The 21,070-nt window shown below is 50.5% G+C and overlaps 1 protein-coding gene across 1 annotated transcript in view; it reads right to left on the bottom strand.

Moving 5' to 3' along the window:
- rnmt (RNA (guanine-7-) methyltransferase) overlaps nucleotides 1-18,019 on the bottom strand; it is a 43,012-nt gene extending 24,993 nt beyond the window's left edge. Inside the window, exons 1-5 of the mRNA XM_072468439.1 lie at nucleotides 17,800-18,019; nucleotides 11,727-11,862; nucleotides 10,676-10,801; nucleotides 7,052-7,167; nucleotides 5,252-5,433 (exon numbers count right to left, since the gene is read on the bottom strand). Coding sequence (XP_072324540.1) covers nucleotides 5,252-5,433; nucleotides 7,052-7,167; nucleotides 10,676-10,801; nucleotides 11,727-11,862; nucleotides 17,800-17,916 — 677 coding nt within the window. The 5' untranslated portion in view covers nucleotides 17,917-18,019. The remainder of the gene's footprint in view (nucleotides 1-5,251; nucleotides 5,434-7,051; nucleotides 7,168-10,675; nucleotides 10,802-11,726; nucleotides 11,863-17,799) is intronic.
- Between the last annotated feature and the right edge of the window lie 3,051 nt (nucleotides 18,020-21,070).

Genomic DNA, 21,070 nt, shown 5'->3' with positions numbered 1-21,070 from the left:
TTATGAAAATGTCAGCTCCTCTTAAAACTAGATAAAATACCTAGACACTGACACAATACATAGAAACATAGAAAATAGGAGGACATTCGGCCCTTTGAGCCTGCTCCGCCATTCATTATGATCATGGCTGACCATCCAATTCGCTTTGAAAACGGAGATGAGGCCAGTTATTTAACTAAACTCAGAATCGAAAGTAGCTAACAGAACTGCAAAGGGTCAACAGACACGGTTAGAAAGTAGAAACATCTGTTGCTGGGGAAACAAAAGCTAAATTTTGAGGTCCAAACACTTGGGAAAAGGAAGTCGAATGGATTGAGGTAGGCTTCCCTTTTTTTTTTTAAGAAAAGATTACCATCAATACAATAAACAAGGTTCCATGAAGCAATTCCCAGGCAAACAAGGGAATTTAATGATTCCCGGAAAAAAGACTGAAGGTCAAGAAAACGGGGATAGGTATAAAATACAACATTGAAGAAGATTACAAAATACATCAACTTGATGGCATTTCAAATAAGACCTCAAGGCTGGTGATTACAAGATAGGAAGTAGGGCAAATAGCAAGCAGAGCTCAGTCAGATAAGATTCTGCAAATATCCCTTTGACTGCCAAGTGCTCGACCTCAGCTATTCCCAACCTCCGTCAGTAACTTAGTGTGGGGGATTGAGTGCAATGTGGTCAAGTTTGCTGAGGATACAAAGTTAGGTGGGCAAGTAAGCTATGAGAAGGATACAAAGAGACTGCAACGATAGATGTGATAGTTAGCTGAGTGGGCAAGAACATGGCAGATGGAAGTTGGAGAGGAGGAATGTAAAGTTTTCTACTTTGGGAAGAAAATAAAAAGATAAAAACATGTTTTAAAAGGTGACAGACTGGGAAATGTTGGCAATCAACAGGACCTTGGCACGTATCCTTTAGTAGAATTCTCAAAAGTTACAGCAATTAAGGAAGCAAATGGCATGTTTGCTTTCATTACAAACAAATTGGAGTCAATACGTTTCATTGCAATGTCTCAGGGGTTTGGCGAGACCACACCTGAAGTACAGTTACGTTTTTGATTTCCTTACCCAAGAAAGAATATGCTTAACTTAGAGGAAGTGCATCAAAGGTTCGCTAGATTGATTCCTCGGATAAGCAGATCAGACTGATTCCTAGGATGAGCAGATTGCCCTCTCAGGAGAAACAGAGTAACCAGACCGAGTTTTCCAAGAGTTTAGAAGAACGAGAGGTGAGCTAATTGGGTGGAATTAAACAGGAAATTCTTAAGGCGCTTGACAGGGTAAGACCGGGAGGATTTTTCTCTTGAATAAGGAATCTAGAGCAAGGAGTCACAATTTCAGAATGGGTCAACCATTTTGAATGGAGATGAGAAGAAATTTCTTCACCCAAGAGGCTTGTGAATCGTTGTAATTCTCTACCCCATAGGAAAGTGGATGCGCAGTCAATGAGCCTAGAACATACAATGCAGAAGGAGGCTATTCGGCCCATCGAGTCTGCACCGACTCACTTAAGCCCTCACTTCCACCTTATCCCCCTAATCCAATAACCCCTCCTAACCTTTTTGGACACTAAGGGAAATTTAGCATGGCCAATCCACCTAACCTGCACGTCTTTGGACTATGGGAGGAAACCGGAGCACCCGGAGGAAACCCATGCAGACACGGGGAGAACGTGTAGACTCCGCACAGACAGTGACCCAGCAGGGTATCGAACCTGGAAGCCTGGCACTGTGAAGCCACAGTGTTAACCACAATGCTACTGTGCTGTCCCATATTCAAGACAGAGCCAATTAGGTTTTTGGAATTGTAAAGAATTTAAGGAATATGGGGATATGTGGGAAGGTCAGTTGGAGGTAGAAGATCAGCTATGATCTTATTGAATGAGGGAACGGACTCAGACGCCTATTCCTGCTCCTATTTCTTATGTTCTTAAATGCAACTGAACATGTGAAATAAGTTTTTCTTGCATTCAGTCTCAGGATGTGGAGTTCACTGGTACTGCTGGCATGTGTCTATCCCTAGGCAATACTGGGTAAATATTGTTGGGTCTTCATGAGCCACTGTAGTCTGTACGGTGAAGGTGCCCCCACAGTACTGTTTGGTAGGGAGTTCCAGGACTTTCCCGCAGCCTGGTCCAGGTCAGAATGCCATATAACATGGAGGGGGACTTGGGAGGTGGTGTTCCCATGCACCTGCTGCCCTGTCCTTCCAGGTGGCAGAGGTTACAGGTTTGGGAAGTGAAGAAACCTTCGCAAGTTGCTGTAGTGCATCTTGTAGATGATGTACACTACAGTTATGTTTATGCTGGTGTTCAAGCAAGTAAGTGCATGAGGTACCAATTAAGTTGAATGCTTCATCCCAGATGTGGAGATTCTGGAGTGTTCTTGCAGCTGCAAGCAAGCAGCAGTCTATTCCATTACACCCCTATAAAGTGATGGAGAGGCATTGTGGAAGGGCACCACTTGCGACAGAGCATTCTGTTTCTAATATGGGAAATACTGGGGGGACAAATTCAGGCCATAAAAATCAGGCAAGTTAGAAGGGTTCATGTTGATAAATAAGATTGCAAGAAACTGCAGAGTGTGGTGATCTCAGCCCAACGCATCACACAAGCTTGCCACCCCCACATCGATTCTGTATACACCACCCGCTACCTCAGGAAGGCAGACAGCATTATCAGAGACCCCTCCCACCCAGGCATTGCCTTCTTCCAGACCCTTCCATCAGGCAGAAGGTACAGAAGTCCGAAGACCCGCACATCCAGACATAGGAACAGCTTCTTCCCCACTGCTACAGGACTCCTCAACGACTCCCCCTCGGACTGATCTGTTCTCTGTATTTGCTTTGTTTGGCCCCTTGCTCCGCTCTGTAACCAATCACGGTTTGTCGATGTACCATTTGTCAAAGTTCTCTATTGATTATTCTTTTTGTCTAATATGTATTCACTGTGTATGTTCCCTCGGCCGCAGAAAGATACTTTTCACTGTACTTCGGTACATGTGACAATAAATCACATCAAAACCAAAAATCAAAATCAAATCTGCAAAGCCATCAGAACAGTGTGTGGATGCAGTGTAAAAGACAAAGATAGTGAATTGGAGAAGAGGAGATATAAAGTTCAAGCCCAAACATTTTGGTTGTTGAACCAGACTCCATCTGAAATCCTAACACAGGAAGAGGCTATACAGCCCGTCGAGGTTGCTCTTCCGTTGAATACGATCATGGCCTTTTACACTCACTGTCCCGATTAGGGCAGCACAGTAGCACAAGTGGATAGCACTATGGCTTCACAGTACCAGGGTCCCAGGTTCGATTCCCCGCTGGGTCACTCTTTGTGCGGAGTCTGCACGTTCTCCCTGTGTCTGCATGGGTTTCCTCTGGGTGCTCCGGTTTTCTCCCACAGTCCGAAGACGTGCAGGTTAGGTGGGTTGGCCATGATAAATTGCCCTTAGTGACCAAAAAGGTTAGGAGGGGTTATTGGGTTACGGGGATAGGGTGGAAGTGAGGGTGCAGACTCGATGGGCCGAATGGCCTCCTTCTGCATTGCATGTTCTATAACCTTTTACGTTATTGTGGATTTGATATCTGTCAATCTCTGCTTTAAACCTATTATAGAATTTACAGTGCAGGAGGCCATTCAGCCCATCGAGTCTGCACCGGCTCTTGGAAAGAATACCCTACTTAAGCCATGCCTCCGCCCTATGCCTGTAACCCAGTAACCCCATCTCACCTTTTTTGGACACGAAGGGCAATTTATCATGGCGAATCCACCTAACCTGTACACCTTTGGACTGTGGGAGGAAACCCACGCAGACACGGGGAGAATGTGCAGACACTGCACAGGCAGTGACCCAAGCCGTAATCGAACCTTGGACCCTGCAGTTGTGAAGCAACTGTGCTAACCACTATGCTACCATGCTGCCCACTGAGCTTCCAGGGGCCTCTGGGATAGAGAATCCTAAAGATTCACAAACCTCGTGTAAAAAAAATTCTCCTCATCTCGGTTCTAAGTGGCTTTCCCCTTATTGTGAAATTGTGCACCCTGGTTTCTCCACTCCCCAACCAAGGGAAACATCTTACCTGCATCTACCTTACTTATTCCTTTAAGTATTTTCTAGGTTTCAATCAGATCATCTCTCATTCTTCGATCACCTAATCTGAGAAAGGGGGCGAGATTCTCCACTCCCGCGCCGGTTGGGAGAATCGCCTGGGCCGCCAAAATTTCCCGGAACGCCGGTCCGACGCCCTCCCGCGATTCTCCCAAGCGGCGAGAACGGCCCCGTCGAGTTCCGCGGGCCGGAGAATTGCCCGAGACACCCGAAATGGCGATTCTCCGGCACCCCCGCTATTCTCAGGCCCGGATGGGCCGAGCGGCCAGCCCAAAATGGCGGGTTCCCCCCGGCACCGTCCACACCTGGTCGCTGCCGTTGGGAACAGCGCAGGAACGCTTTGGGGGGGGGACCCTGCACCGGGGGGTACCTCAAATGTGGCATGGCCCGCGATCGGTGCCCACCGATCGTCGGGCCGTCCTCCCTGAAGGAGGATCTCCTTCCTTCCACGGCCCCGCAAGATCCGTCCGCCATCTTCTTGTGGGGCAGACTCAGAGAGGACGGCAACCACGCATGCGCGGGTGACGCCAGTTATGCGGCGCCGGCGTCATCTATGCGGCGCCGCCTTTATGCGGCGACAAGGCCTGGCGCGTGTAGATGACGCGGCCCCGATCCTAGCCCATTGTCGGGGCCTGAATCGGTCGGGATAGGGGCCGTTTCGCGCTGTCATGAACCTCGACGGCGCTCACGACGGCGTGGGCACTTCGGCGCGGGAGTGGAGAATCCCGCCCAGGGTAATTATGACTGGTAGGTGCAGGGGTGAATAGCAAAATAATTATTTCAGTAGGGAACTGAGAGGTAGGTGAGCATGTTTTCACAGTAACTTCATGACAATATAATTAAAGTTTTTATGGTTATAGAAGTAACCTTTCAAAATAACACTGGTCCCACAACGAAATATTCAAATACTAAGTTAAATATTAGCACAGAAAGAAAGCAAGGTACAAGTTCTTCACCCAAGAGTTACCATGGAAGGCCTTTGAAGCAGAATGTACAAATAAATTAGATACAACTGAATGCATTTCTGGAATTTGGGGTCTAACAAGAGTTTTGTCATTCAGTGTCCCTGTCGATTATTTCTCCCATACTCTTGTTGCAATTTTGACAATGCTGAAATTGTTTACTCCAAGGTAAATTCAGACTCACACAAGTTCATAAGCATTTGGTGTAGTGCCAATGAAGTACCCGCCAGGGCGCAAGCGATCACAGGCATTCTTCAGCATGGTGTCAGCCTGTTGCAATGTCTCAAAGGAATAGTGGTAGACAAACTGACAGCTACAGATATCAAACATGATGTCAGGATCCTGATATTTCTCAGCCAGTAGCTCCTGAAAAAAATTGCAATGGCAATTTACATTAAACGTCCACCAAGAATTAAACTAAAACCGAGCATTCTAAAAATATAGGTTAATAATAAAAATATACGGTTCTTAAAACACTTGTCTCCCGCCTTTCTAAATGTGTCACACATCATTGTGATCATTTTTGTTTAAACTAAAGCTTATTGTAAGTCTTCCACCTTAGCCACGATTGTGATGACAGGGGACAAGTTTCCAAATTTCTTTAAATGGGCAACATTTACAAAAGATATCGAGAGCTGTCAGAGGGTGCAGAGGAGATTCATCAGACATGAGTGGACAGGCGGGAGAAAGTAGGATTGCTCTTCTTGCAAGCAGAGAAGCTTCAGGGAGCATTTGATAGGGGCTTTGATAGAGTAAGCAAGGAGAGACTGCTTCCAATGGCAGACAAATCAGTAACTAGAGGACAGAGATTTAAAGAAGTTGACAAAAAGGGCCAGAGGTGGCACAAGGAGAAAAAAGTCTGCACTGCAAGTTGTGATCGTCTGTAATGCAGGGAAAGGTGAGGGAAGCAGATTCAATAACATTCAAAAGGAAACTGGATAAATAGTGGAAGGGGAAAATAAAGATACGGGGCTATGGGAAAGAGGCATGGGACTAATTAGATTGTTACTTCAAAGATCTGACTCAGGCATTGTGGGCTAAATAACCTCCATCTGTGGTATTTTGTGCTTTGGTTCAAACAACTGAAGATCCCACCACCTTCTCAATGACAATTAGGGATGGGCAATAAAAGCTAGTCTAGCCAATAACATCCTTGTCCTGTGAAAGAAAATAATTATTAAATAATTTAAAGATTTCATTACAATCACAACAACAGTGTTTAGTACTTAACTCCAAGAGGTTCAGCCTAGTTAGCTAGCATACACTCACCACCCACATCCAGTCTCCCTCAATCTCCAGATGAGAAAGAATGCAATGCGGTGGTGAACTAACTTTGCATCCTTGGTGAAAGCGAAATAAATTTGATGAAACAGATTATACACATTTAAGCGAATGATTGACAGCTAAGTAAATGGTCATAAAACAAAAACGAGATGGCGACCATCTTCTGTACTGCAGAGGGTTTTGGACCGTAGCAGTCTACAGCACACAAGCAGGCCAATCCAGCTCATCACCTTGATACCAGTTCTTTGCAAGAATAGTTCTTGCAAATAGCTAATCCCTTTATCCTACTTATATCTTTCTCCAGTCATTAGAAAGCATCAAAACGTCCAAATTACTGAGGTCTTTGTACAGTTTATTGCATTCAATTTAAAGTTGGGAAGGACCAAACGCCTGCTAATCAATTTCTTAAACGCTAAATTGAACTTGTTGGATAAAACACTTGAATGCGACGCAGACTATAAATTGGAAGAGCATTAGAAAACTACAGGCATTTATAAACACAAAAAAGGTTATTGCCAATAATCTGCTTATGAAGTAAATGATTATCTAAACAAAATGTTTTCCTGAGTTATGAACATTATAGTGTCACTGCTGCTAAAATATACTTCTAAATGTTGCAATGCATCTACATTTATTAAGATTTTCATGTATTATGGTGGATTATAGAGCTGAAGCACCCCCCAGATTTGAAGCATTTTACCTTGGTGCAGTCTGCTCTTACAAACTCTGCAGCAAAAAGATGTTCGTTAGAGTAACATCTGCTTTTCATGTCACCGTACCGCTGAATGCACTGTTCCACAGAAATATCAGCAATATCTGTTAGAGGAGAAAGGATGAAAAATAATTTATGCAATTATCCTCACAGAAACATAGAACATAGGAGGAGGCCATTCGGCCCTTCGAGCCTGCTCCGCTATTCATGGCTGATCATGAATTGAACATGAAGATCATTTTAAATACATTTTTATTAGGGTTTTTCATATTTCTTTTTACAATAAACATAAAGTAACAAAAGGATATCAGTGCAAAACAGGTACAGAGCAGAACAAGAATTCTAATGATCATAGGAACAAGCAAGTCAGAATACATTCAGGACAGTATACTTAAGGAACTGGAGCCTCTCGTTTATTTAACAGATTAAATCAACAAGATTAACAAATTGAGCACGACAAAATGAAAAACATTTGAAAAATGAAATGAAATGAAAATCGCTTATTGTCACAAGTAGGCTTCAAATGAAGTTACTGTGAAAAGCCCCTAGTCGCCACATTCCGGCGCCTGTTCGGGGAGGCTGTTACGGGACCCTTCCATCAGGCCTTTCTGTTCAGGGTGCATGCCTTTGTGTTTGCAATATCAAGACTAACAAAATGAAATTAATTAGCTCATGGAAATCCCAATAGGAGTAAGTCAGCCAAGATGGAGCCATGAATTTAAGGTGGGGGGTCTCATAATTTGCTAAATGCATCAGACTTAGAATGGATCAGAGGTCAGGAATTCCATAGGGATGCATTCCATAATTAACCTATACAAGTTTTGGATTGAAGAATATCTGTCACTAATTCATCAGCATAGGATATTCTTATGAGCTGCAATGGACAGGAAATTGTACAGCCTTTTTTCGTTAGAGTTGGTAATTCTCCACCTGCAAGACCCAGAATCAGGAGACAGGATTAGTATGCAAAGTTCTATCAAAAATCCTCTCCAGCTTCCTAACGACACCAGACCACAAGGATAGAATATTAACAAGGGTCCAGAAGCAATGTTTGTAATCACCCTCAACTATCAGGCACTTTAGGCACATTGGTGATATAGCAGGATCAAACCTATGTCTAAGGCTAGGTGATATATGCAGGCAGTGTGGTATCTTGTCCTGGGGCTCCATTTTATTACAAACCAAAATTTTACTGGCACAAACCCATATATTACCCCATGTTGCCCTGTCAATATTGATTGCCAAGTCCTTTCTCCAAGACTGTAAGGTGCACAGTGTGTTAACGCAGGATCTGGAATTTAAAGTATCATGAACTTGATTAGGCTCCACACAATTTAGGATTCGTTCCACTGGGGATTTTTTTCCACCAGAGTCAAGACGTAAAGTTGTTTTATTAGGGATAAAATCTCAATTGTAAATACTTTTTAAAAAGTGTCTCGCAATGGCAAATTGTTGACAAAGCTGCTCAAAGGATGGCAAGGAAGCATCTCCTTGTGGACAGCACGGTAGCACAGTGCTGAGCACAATTACTTCACAGCTCTTTCCAAGAGCTGGTGCAGACTCAAAGGGCCGAATGGCCTCCTTCTGCACTGTAAATTCAATGATAATCTATGATTAATCTAGGACAAAGGTTCGGCACAACATCGTGGGCCGAAGGGCCTGTTCTGTGCTGTATTTTCTATGTTCTATGTTTCAGGGTCCCAGGTTCGATTCCCAGCTTGGGTCACTGTCAGTGCGGAGTCTGCACGTTCTCCCAGTATGCGCTTGGGTTTCCTCCGAGTGCTCCGGTTTCCTCCCACAGTCCAAAGATGTGCAGGTTAGGTGGATTGGCCAGGCTAAATTGCCCCAAGTGTTGGGTGGGGTTAGTGGGTTATGGGGATAGGGTGGAGGTGTGCAGTTGGGAAGGGTGCTCTTTCCAAGAGCTGGTGCAGACTCGATGGGCCGAATGGCCTCCTTCTGCACTGTAAATTCTATGAATCTCTGAACAAGTCTCCCAGCCTACAAATGTTTCTATCTCTCCAAGTGTCAAATCCATGGTCAATTAGACCGGGTGGAAAGTCTCGACTGTCTTTAATAGGAGAGAGAACGGAAGTCAGTTTAAATCTCCCATCTCGTCGTCAGACTAATCTCCACGCTCTAAGTGTTAATAATAAATATCACACTTCGCACAACCTGCCTTCAAGTACCACTGAACAACAAGACCTGTAGAAGATAAACTGAGCAGTCTGCTTCAATACTGAGCCAAATAGATGAAGGGTCCTTTCTAACCCAATCCATCAAACCTTAAACAAGGGGCCAGCTGATATAGTCTAATATTCCGGTCACCCAAACCTCCCTTAGGCCCAGGAGCTGCAGCTTAACAAATAAGAGGCAAGGCTTCTTCTTGTTCCAGATAAATGAGCTAATCATTCCATTGATTTCCTTAATAATTCTAGTCATACGGCAGCATCTGCAGGGGGTACAACAATCTAGGAAACATATTCATTTTGATCAGGGAAACCTTTCCCAGCTAAGAAACCGACAGGGCTGACCAACAAGCTAAATCCCATATGATAGATGCAATCAACCAAACAAACTTGGCCCCATACATGCCTGAAGGGCAATTGAAACACTCAAATACTTAAATCCCAAGGGGGACCATCTAAAGAGGAATTAGTCAACCGCTCCGTAACTTGTACATAAAATAATTCCACTCAATCCGTTCAAATGCCTTTCTCGTATTATTCCGACAGCCTGGGCCAGCGTGCATTCAATTCCGTCCCCACTTGACCCGGAGTCACAACACGGTTGAAATTATTTTAATTTTAAAATACCCGAGATATTCGGCTGCCCAATAACTACAGTCAACAGGTTTGTAAATGAATACAATTTTTTTAATATTAATAACAGTAACTAGTATAATTGGGCAAGATCAAGGAACTCTATCCTTAATAGCATCTCCACCATTGGGATTAGAACGGTTCATCACCAAGTCCTCAGAGACAATTAGCAACGGGCAATAATTGTTGGTCTTGGCAATGACACCCATATCCCAGGAATGAGCAATTAAGAAAAATACTACATTTTTAAAAACAATTTAAATAGTAAAATAGATTCCTTTGCGATCTCAAAATGATAACACAAGCTTCATTTCACAAAGAGGTCAATAAATAGTGAGAGAAATGTATTAGTGATCACAATTAATCTCATTGGAAGGAACTGGCTTAAAAGGGCCAGAAGACAAAAATTACGAAGAAACAGAATGAAATTAGAAAATTATTCTTAAATTGCTAAATAAATTGGACTACATGCTCCATTCAATTGGACTTAATAACTGCTAAACAGTTCTCATCACAAAGCTTAAGTGCTGATACCTTAGTTTAAAACAAATAGCAAAAACATGTTTAGGGCTTTCTTTCCAACTATTTTATTTGTTTTTAAACAGGATTGAAACTTGTAAATTTAAAACACTTTAGTTCGAATCTGCACGTTGTTTGAGTTGTAAAATTAAGTTAGATCTCAATTACATTTAATTCATGCATCAACCCAAAGATAAAAGCAAATATTTTATATACTGCTTGGTTCTGGACCAATTTCCAAAACGGATAAAGTTTTTTCTCTCGTTTTACTTACCAACACAAACCAATTTATTAATTTGGCCTTTTTTCCACTTCAGTAAATCACCACCTTTTCCACAACCTAGGTCCAAGACAGAGATGCTTTGCCTGTTCTTCTGCTTCACCTGTTCAAGATACTCTCCTGCAATAAAAATCAAGTTTACCTCAAATATTCCTTGAACATCAGAGTATTAACCACGTTTTTAAATGGAGGCCGGTGTGGTACGTGGAGAGCCCTGAAGTGATAGCAGAACATGTTTCAGGTCAAGGTTACATTTTATCTGTAACTTGTTATCCTGTTCGGATAAGTAGTCACATCCAAATTGTATACCTATCTTTCTCTTTCAGATGCTTGCCTTCCTCATGTACATTTTAGTTTCAGGTTTCTCATATTTTCTCGTCTTTTTACAATGCAAAGCGATGACAACATTACAAGCGTAGAATAGTCTAGCCCGGCTATTTTAGATTAATACAAACCACTCAAAGTTGCAGAAAGTGCACTCCAATGATTGGGTCTTGTGACCCAACAACTCCCCCTTCAATGCTATCACTATATCCAAAAAACGAAACGCTCCCTATTCCCACAGAATACAACATTGTGGAAAGAATATGCAACAAATATACAGCAGTGATTGCCAGGCATGTGTGATCAGGCAATGGGAATAAATTGATTCATCGTGATATAGGCTGTCTTCTGCACCTTGCCAGCGTACCACCGAGATATCCATGTGAACCTGAATGTAAATAGCTTTGCCAATTCTGGGGTTTCGGCTATTGGATGGTAAAATGCAATTTTTTTCTTGAAAAATTGTTCTTGGGATGTGGGTGTCGCGGGCTGGGCCAGGACAATGCTTTCATGGTCACCGTTACACAATTAATTCCAGACTTTTACTGAATTCAAATGTCACCATCTGCCATGGTGGGATTCAAACTCAGAGCATTACCCTGGGTCTCTGGACTGCCAGTCCAGTGGCAATATCACTATGCCCGCCTCCCCATAATAGCCTGTGAATCAGATGCTTTCTGGTCGGTGTGAAAATGCAGTATAAATCAGATTACAAACTTACCAATAAGCACACTCTTGATCCAGTTGTTGAAGTTGCGCAAGTAAACGATACGACTCTGATTACGAACAGCCAAGCCACATTCCTGAAGCTCGTTGTAGTGTGCAGCCACTTTGCTGCAGTGTCCTTCATCGGTTTTCTGATTCAAAAAGAAACAAATAATTTTTAGCAATGCAAAAGTGATCTCAATTTGAAAAAATCTTGATGTCTTGGTGGAGAAATTAAACAGCAAATGGAGAATAGAAAAAGTTTTCACCATAAATCCATTTTCCCATCAGTAGATTAACAGAATTTCTTAGGGGAAAAACAACCATTTGGACAACATTCGCATCAGGGGCTTGTTTAGCACACTGGACTAAATCGCTGCCTTGTAATGCAGAATAATGCAGGGTTCAAATCCCATACCAACCTCCCCGAACAATTGTTATTCAGTGCGAGACTTCTATTGTGTCATTTAGGACTCAGCAAAAGGGTTACATTTCAAGAAATACTTACTGCCAAAATGCAAACAGATTTTCTGTACCTGGTTTTCACACAATGCAGGAAGCACACCTCATTGTTGAGATGTCAAGCTGTTATGTTTCTGGATCTATTTGCATAACCACAATGCCACTAAACACTGCGAAGAGGTTTTGGTCATTATCCTACAATTTCTGCTAACTCCACTTTGATGGTTCCCAGAGGCAAACGACACTCAATGTCACACCGGTTGCAAACATCCCCCCACCCCCCCCAGTCTTGTAATACAAAGGGAAGTGTGGAGCAGCCCCCCCTCCCCCTCGGAAAACCCGAGTGGAAAGTCCCTCCTTCCTTCCCTCGGCAAACCAGAGGGGGCAGTCCCTTCCTCCCTCCCTCCCCTCGGCAAACCTGAGGGGGAACCCTCCCAACCCTCGGCAAGCCCAAGGAGGCAGTCCCTCCCTCCCTCCCTGTCCTCTGCAAACCTGAGAGGGCAGTCCCTCCCTCCTCTCGGCAAACCAGAGGGGGCAGTCCCTCCCTCCCTCCCATCTGCAAGCCCGAGGCGGCAGTCCCACCCTCCCTCCCATCTGAAAACCCGAGGGGGCAGTCTGTCCCTCCCTCCCATCTGCAAACCGAGGGAGCAGTCCCTCCCTCCCATCTGCAAACCCGAGGGGGCAGTCCCTCCCTCCCGCCCATCTGCAAAGCCGAGGGGGCAGTCCCTCCCTCCCTCCCTCCCATCTGCAAGCCCGAGGGGACAGTCCCTCCCTCCCTCCACTTTGCAAACCCGAGGGGGCAATCCGTCCCTCCCTCCCCTCGGCAAACCAGAGGGGGCAGTCCCTCCCTCCCTCCCCTCTGCAAGCCCGAGGGGGCAGTCCCTCCCTCCCCTCTGCAAGCCAGAGGGGGCAGTCCCCCTCTCCCTCCCCAAGCCCGAGGGGACAGTCCCTCCCTCTCTCCCCTCTGCAAGCCCGAGGGGGTACCCTCCCTCCCCTCGGCAGACCCGAGGGGGCACTGCCTCCCTCCCCCCTCCCCTCGGCAGACCCGAGGGGACACTGCCTCCCTCCCTCCTTCCCCTCGGCAGACCCGAGGGGGCACTGCCTCCCTCCCTCCTTCCCCTCGGCAGACCCGAGGGGGCACTGCCTCCCTCCCCCCCTCCCCTCGGCAGACCCGAGGGGGCACTGTCTCCCTCCCTCCTTCCCCTCGGCAGACCCGAGTGGGCACTGCCTCCCTCCCTCCTTCCCATCGGCAGACCCGAGGGGGCACTGCCTCCCTCCCTCCTTCCCCTCGGCAGACCCGAGGGGGCACTGCCTCCCTCCCTCCCCTCGGCAGACCCGAGGGGGCACTGCCTCCCTCCCTCCCCTCGGCAGAACCGAGGGGGCACTGACTCCCTCCCTCCCCTCGGCAGACCCGAGGGGGCACTGCCTCCCTCCCTCCCCTCGGCAGACCAGAGGGGGCACTGCCTCCGTCTCTCCCCTCGGCAAACCCGAGGGGGTATCCACCCGCCCCTCGGCAAACCCGAGGGGGTACCCACCCGCCCCTCTGCAAACCCGAGGGGGTACCACCCCTCCCCTCGGCAAACCTGAGGGGGCAGTCCCTCCCTCCCTCCCACAAAGCCAAGGGGGCAGTCCCTCCCCTCTACAATCCTGAGGGAGCAGTCCGTCCCTCCCACCCATCGCCAAACAAAAGGGGCAGTCCCTCCATACCTCTGCAAACCCGAGAGGGCAGTCCCGCCCCCGTCCCCCCCTCCCTGCGTCCGGCAAACCCGAGTGGGCAGTGCCTCCCTCTCTCCGGCAAACCCAAGGGTGTAGTCCCTCCGGCAAACCCGAGGGGCAGTCCCTCCCTCACTCCGGCAAACCCGAGGGGGCTGTCCCACCTCCCCTCAGCAAACCAGAGGGGGATGTCCCTCCCTCCCTCCGCAAACCCGAGTGGGCAGTCCCTCCCTCCCCCCACCTGCAAACCCGAGGGGGTCAGTCCGTCCCTCCCTCTGCCAACTGGTGGGTAGATTCCCCCTCCCCTTTGTAAACCGGTAGGTGGATTCTTACCCCCCCCCCCCACTTTGTAAACTGGAGGGTACATTCCCCCCCCTTTGTAAACTGGAGGGTACATTTCCCCCCCTTTGTAAACTGGAGGGTACATTCCCCCCCCCCCCTTTGTAAACTGGAGGGTACATCCCCCCCCCCCCTTTGTAAACTGGAGGGTACATTTCCCCCCCTTTGTAAACTGGAGGGTACATTCCCCCCCCCCCCTTTGTAAACTGGAGGGTACATTTCCCCCCCTTTGTAAACTGGAGGATGGATTCTACCCCCCCCCCCCGCTTTGTAAACCAAGGGTACATCCCCCTCCCTCCCCCAACTTTATAAATTGAGGGTGCATTCCCCCATTACAATGCCAGACCAGACCCCAACTGTGGATAGGAGACTGCACAAAGGAATAGGAATTTGGTATTTTAAAACAAAACTTTATGACCAATCTACTATTTAACTCACACCCGAAAATAGCTTACAATTACCCTTTAAACCTACTTAATACAGTAAATACAATTCCCTTAATTACTATTTCTTTGCAACTAGAAAGGAAAAAACATCCCTCTTTCAATCCACCCTACATCACAATGGGACAGAGTAATACTGTTGCTTTCCAGAACTGATTTGGCTCCTGAGAACACCTCTGGCTTGATAACTTCAAAAAGCTGCTTGAACTGGTTTGTTTTAGCTTCCCCTTGACCTCTGACAAGTCTGTATCGCTTTAAATACTACTATTATTTTATTACTAGCTTCCTGGGAGAGCAAAAGACTTTCATTGCAGGCAGCAAGGTAGCCAGATATGACCTCAAATCAAAAAACGTCTGAATACCTTAGCTCCACCCAACAATGACATTATCTCCGCAAGCTGTAAACAAATCAACTCTCCAGGCTGAAAACACATCTGGACTTGCCAAGGACAACCCCACCCCCCCATCACGCCAAACAAAATTGCATTAGCCCAGCCTGTTTTTCCTCTGGCTCCTAAAAGCTTTCTTGTCTTGCAGGAGAGAAATATTTCAAAACATGACTACTGCAGACAAACAGATTAGCTCAGTCTTGTAATGCTTAAATCGCCAAAAGTTGAAAATATAGCTAAAATACTGCATTCTTCACCATGCTTTGTAAACAGAGGCTGTATTTCCCACCCCCCCGTCGCTCCTTCCCTCCCCGTAAAAAGGGTCCGTCCCCTCACTCCCTCCCTCCCCGTAAAAAGGTGCGACACGCCCCCCCCGGCGGCAAACGGCGGGCGCCACGCGCCCCCCCCCGCCGGCAAACGGCGGGCGCCACGCCCCCCCCGCCGCCAAACGGCGGGCGCCACGCCCCCCCCGCCGCCAAACGGCGGGCGCCACGCCCCCCCGCCGCCAAACGGCGGGCGCCACGCCCCCCCCGCCGCCAAACGGCGGGCGCCACGCCCCCCCCGCCGCCAAACGGCGGGCGCCACGCCCCCCCCGCCGCCAAACGGCGGGCGCGGCGCCCCCCCCGCCGCCAAACGGCGGGCGCGGCGCCCCCCCCCGCCGCCAAACGGCGGGCGCGGCGCCCCCCCTCCCCCGCCGCCAAACGGCGGGCGCGGCGCCCCCCCTCCCCCGCCGCCAAACGGCGGGCGCGGCGCCCCCCCCCCCGCCGCCAAACGGCGGGCGCGGCGCCCCCCCCCGCCGCCAAACGGCGGGCGCGGCGCCCCCCCCCCGCCGCCAAACGGCGGGCGCGGCGCCCCCCCCCGCCGCCAAACGGAGGGCGCGGCGCCCCCCCCTCGCCAAACGGAGGGCGCGTCGCCCCCCCTCGCCAAACGGAGGGCGCGTCGCCCCCCCTCGCCAAACGGAGGGCGCGTCGCCCCCCCTCGCCAAACGGAGGGCGCGTCGCCCCCCCTCGCCAAACGGAGGGCGCGTCGCCCCCCCTCGCCAAACGGAGGGCGCGTCGCCCCCCCTCGCCAAACGGAGGGCGCGTCGCCCCCCCTCGCCAAACGGAGGGCGCGTCGCCCCCCCTCGCCAAACGGAGGGCGCGTCGCCCCCCCTCGCCAAACGGAGGGCGCGTCGCCCCCCCTCGCCAAACGGAGGGCGCGTCGCCCCCCCTCGCCAAACGGAGGGCGCGTCGCCCCCCCTCGCCAAACGGAGGGCGCGTCGCCCCCCCTCGCCAAACGGAGGGCGCGTCGCCCCCCCTCGCCAAACGGAGGGCGCGTCGCCCCCCCTCGCCAAACGGAGGGCGCGTCGCCCCCCCTCGCCAAACGGAGGGCGCGTCGCCCCCCCTCGCCAAACGGAGGGCGCGTCGCCCCCCCTCGCCAAACGGAGGGCGCGTCGCCCCCCCTCGCCAAACGGAGGGCGCGTCGCCCCCCCCCTCGCCAAACGGAGGGCGCGTCGCCCCCCCCTCGCCAAACGGAGGGCGCGTCGCCCCCCTCGCCAAACGGAGGGCGCGTCGCCCCCCCTCGCCAAACGGAGGGCGCGTCGCCCCCCCTCGCCAAACGGAGGGCGCGTCGCCCCCCCCTCGCCAAACGGAGGGCGCGTCGCCCCCCCTCGCCAAACGGAGGGCGCGTCGCCCCCCCTCGCCAAACGGAGGGCGCGTCGCCCCCCCTCACCAAACGGAGGGCGCGTCGCCCCCCCTCGCCAAACGGAGGGCGCGTCGCCCCCCCTCACCAAACGGATGCGCGTCGCCCCCCCTCGCCAAACGGAGGGCGCGTCGCCCCCCCTCGCCAAACGGAGGGCGCGTCGCCCCCCTCGCCAAACGGAGGGCGCGTCGCCCCCCTCGCCAAACGGAGGGCGCGTCGCCCCCCTCGCCAAACGGAGGGCGCGTCGCCCCCCTCGCCAAACGGAGGGCGCGTCGCCCCCCTCGCCAAACGGAGGGCGCGTCGCCCCCCTCGCCAAACGGAGGGCGCGTCGCCCCCCTCGCCAAACGGAGGGCGCGTCGCCCCCCTTCTGTAAACGGAGGGCGCGTCGCCCCCATTCTGTAAACTGAGGGCGCGTATCCCCCATTCTGTAAACAGAGGGCGCGTATCCCCCATTCTGTAAACAGAGAGCACGTATCCCCCATTCTGTAAACAGAGGGTGCGTATCCCCCATTCTGTAAACAGAGGGTGCGTATCCCCCATTCTGTAAACAGAGGGTGCGTATCCCCCATTCTGTAAACAGAGGGTGCGTATCCCCCATTCTGTAAACAGAGGGTGCGTATCCCCCATTCTGTAAACAGAGGGTGCGTATCCCCCTTTCTGTAAAAGAGGGTGCATATCCCCCATTCTGTAAAAGAGGGAGCATATCCTCCATTCTGTAAACAGAGGGTGCATATCCCCAATTCTGTAAAGAGAGGGTGCATATCCCCCATTCTGTAAAAGAGGGCGCGTATCCCCCATTCTGTAAACAGAGGGTGCATATCCCCCATTCTGTAAAAGAGGGTGCATATCCCCCATTCTGTAAACAGAGGGTGCATATCCCCCATTCTGTAAACAGAGGGTGCATATCGCCCATTCTGTAAACTGAGGGTGCATATCCCCCATTCTGTAAACTGAGGGTGCACACACCCCGCCCGCCCCCGCAAACGGAGGGTGCTGTGCTAGCCCCTGCAGAGGGGGCCTCGCGGCGATATCCATGTTCGCAGTGATACCCATTCGCCCGTACCTGGGCTTTCCAGCGCTCCTGCTGCTCATCATTCCGTTCGTGGGGCCTTTCGCCCTCGCTGCCGGGGTTGTTGGCCGACCCCGGGGATCGGCTCTCCTGTTCGGCCGAGCTGCTCATCTCTCTCTTTCCCCCGGGACGGATCTCCCGCTAATTGAACCCAATGGGCGGTGTGGAATGTTCAGCGGCTTCACACCACTACTTCCGGTTAACTGGTGACTTCTGACCTCGACGCGTCCCCCTAATCACTCCCCTTCCGGTTTATCCTCACTTCGGTTGCCATGAAAACCGGCCCCGCCCATTGGTGGCCACCACAACTGGACAGAGCCAGTGCCAACAAGCGAAGACTTGCATTTACATAGCGCCTTTCACAACCACATGACACCCCAAATCACTTCACAGCAAATTTAGTAGTTTTGAAAAGTGAGACCCCTGCTGCCCCGTTGACAACACAGCGGCCCAACTGTGCACAGCAAGATCCCACCAGCAGGAGCGTCCAATACAGGAAATTCCAACTTGCCCAAGGAGGAAGGCGAAGATGATCGTCTCAAATTGTTTTTAAAGAACCAGAGTGGCCACGTATCGACCGGAAAATAGCAGATTTGGCAGCGGCCCTTAACAGGGAATTGGATAAATAGCTTGAAAGGTTCAAGGAAATAGTTACGGGGTTAAAGTCAAAGTGGAATGGCGGTGGACTGATTGGATTGCATTTTTATAAAGCCAGCGTAGGGCAGCACGGTGGTGCAGTAGTTAGCACTGCTGCCTCACGGCGCCGAGGTCCCTGGTTCGATCCCGACGCTGGGTCACTGTCGGTGTGGAGTTTGCACATTCTCCCCGTGTTTGCGTGGGTTTCGCCCTCACAACCCAAAGATGTGCAGGCTAGATGGATTGGCCACACTAAATTGCGCCTTAAGTGGCGATGCACGATCAATCACTACTGAAGCGAGATTGTAGTCCAATTGAAGGCTTTAATGACCAAGTAGTTACCCCAGCAGCTCCGATACAGAATGACTGCTGTGGGTGAAACACAGACTCTTATGCTCCGCCTGCTGGGCGGAACCAGCAGGCAGGTTCTACCACTCATACTACAGTATAAGGTACATCCCACCTAGGTACCGCGATACCCCTAATATAGCCTACCACATTCACCCCCTATTTAAAAAAGAGTCCGGCGGGGGTGGTGGCCTTGCTTTTACAGTGGTAGAGGTTATAGCAGTACCCTTCGGTGCCTTTACATGCAATACACATATTTACAGACAATTATTTACAAGTTCATTTTACAATGAAACGATCAGCCGGTCGGGGGCTCTGGTCGTCCTCTGCGATCGTCGCAGTCCCGGCAGTGATGCTGCCGTCGGCTCGGGCATCCGTGGCTCTGGGAGCGTGTCATCTTCAGCTTCATCGCATCCGGATGGGGCCAGTGGGAGGATGGATCCTCCTGGGAAGGGGGCTGCGGTGGTTTGCACCGGTGAAAAAATGGTTGGGGTTGGTGGGTGGGGGGGGGGGGGGGTGTTGAGGGGGGGATCCAGCGGGGGCCAGATCCCGGAGGGAGACTGTGTCTTGTCGGCTGTCGGGGTCGGGGTGCGCCACATAGGCGTACTGGGGGTTAGCATGGAGGAGATGTACCCTCTCGACCAGTGGGTCCGACTTGTGGGCCCGTACGTGTTTGCGGAGTAGGACGGGTCCGGGGGCTGCCAGCCATGTTGGGTAAACCGTGGTTTTAATCAGCTTACAACAGGGCCTGCCTGCGGCTGGTACATACTGTGAAGCGCCTACAGGTCAACTGTTCGTTATACTTCCTTTCAAGGGGAGGAGCCATGGATGGAGCCCGTAGATGCCCCAACATATCCCCTGTGGGTGAAGCCACACAATGGCCCATAGGTGGAGCCCACAAGGTCAACAACATAACATAGCTGTAACACAATGGCAAAACATGATACTAATACACTGGTGAATTACTAGTACTATACATTCACCACATTCACCCTCTGTTAAAAAAAATGAAGTCCGACGGGGGTGACGGGCTCATAAGTTCAGCCGGTCCGGCGCACAGATTGTGCGCTGCGATTGCCGAAGCACTGGTGTTTCTGCTGGTCCGGGTGTCGGGCTCATCCGTGCTGACAGCGGAAGTGGGGCCGGTGCTGGCAAAGGCGTGGACTCCGGGAGCGTCTTTTCTGGAGCTTCATTCCTGTGGACCGGTGTGGCAGGCGGGAGGGAGCCATATAGGGGCGTCATGTGTTGGGTGCTCTGGATCCGTGGAACACATACAGGCCACCAACACTTAAAATAGTGCAACACTATTTTATTAAGTTAGAAACTGTTGAACATACTTTCACTGTGGGTTAACACCATGTTAGATTAAACTAAAGACCTATGCCTGTCCAAACCAGTCTATGCGCTCAGCACATGGTGAGGATCTGTGCTGTAAGCTGTAAGCTCTGTCCTTGTAGGAGGCTGCATCCCGAATGAGCGGGAACTCTGATGTCCCCTGTCTTTATAGTGAGTGTGCTCTAACTGGTGATTGGCTGCGGTGTTGTGTGTGTTGATTGGTCTTGCTGTGTGTCCATCTGTGTGTGTGTACCTGCACCATGATATACTGGTGTATATTATGACAGGGCGGCGGCGCTGGACATGGTAGGTTGGGTGAGATGTAGTGGGGGAGCTGCGGTGGTGGTGGTGGTGGTGGAGCCTGCGGGCGCCAGGTCCCGGAGGGATACGGTATCTTGTCGGCCATCGGGGTGTTCGACATAAGCATACTGCGGGTTGGAGTGTAGGAGCTGGACCGTCTCTACCAAAGGGTCGATCTTATGGCTCCTGACGTGTTTTCTGAGGAAGACTGGTCCCGGTGTCTTCAGCCAGGACAGAAGCGAGGCCCCTGAGGTAGCTCCCCTAGGGAAAACAAACAAGCGGTCATGAGGAGTCTCGTTTGTGGCTGTGCAAAGGAGGGACCTGATAGAGTGGAGCGCATCGGGGAGGACCTCCTGCCAGTGAGAAACTGGGAGATTCCTGGACCGCAGGATCAGTAGGACGGTCTTCCAGACCGTCGCGTTCTCCCTCTCCATCTGCCCGTTTCCCCTGGGGTTATAACTGGTAGTCCTGCTCGAGGCAATTCCCTTACTGAGCAGGTACTGACGCAGTTCGTCGCTCATGAACGACGAGCCCCGGTCGCTGTGGACATAACTGGGGAAACCAAACACGGTGAAGCCACTATGCAGGGCTCTAATGACAGTGGACGTGGTCATATCGGGGCAGGGGATTGCAAATGGGAAGCGGG

This window comes from Scyliorhinus torazame, chromosome 11 (genome assembly GCF_047496885.1).
Source record: "Scyliorhinus torazame isolate Kashiwa2021f chromosome 11, sScyTor2.1, whole genome shotgun sequence".
Classification (NCBI taxonomy): Eukaryota; Metazoa; Chordata; class Chondrichthyes; order Carcharhiniformes; family Scyliorhinidae; genus Scyliorhinus; species Scyliorhinus torazame.
This window is presented reverse-complemented; position numbering and strand designations above follow the sequence as displayed.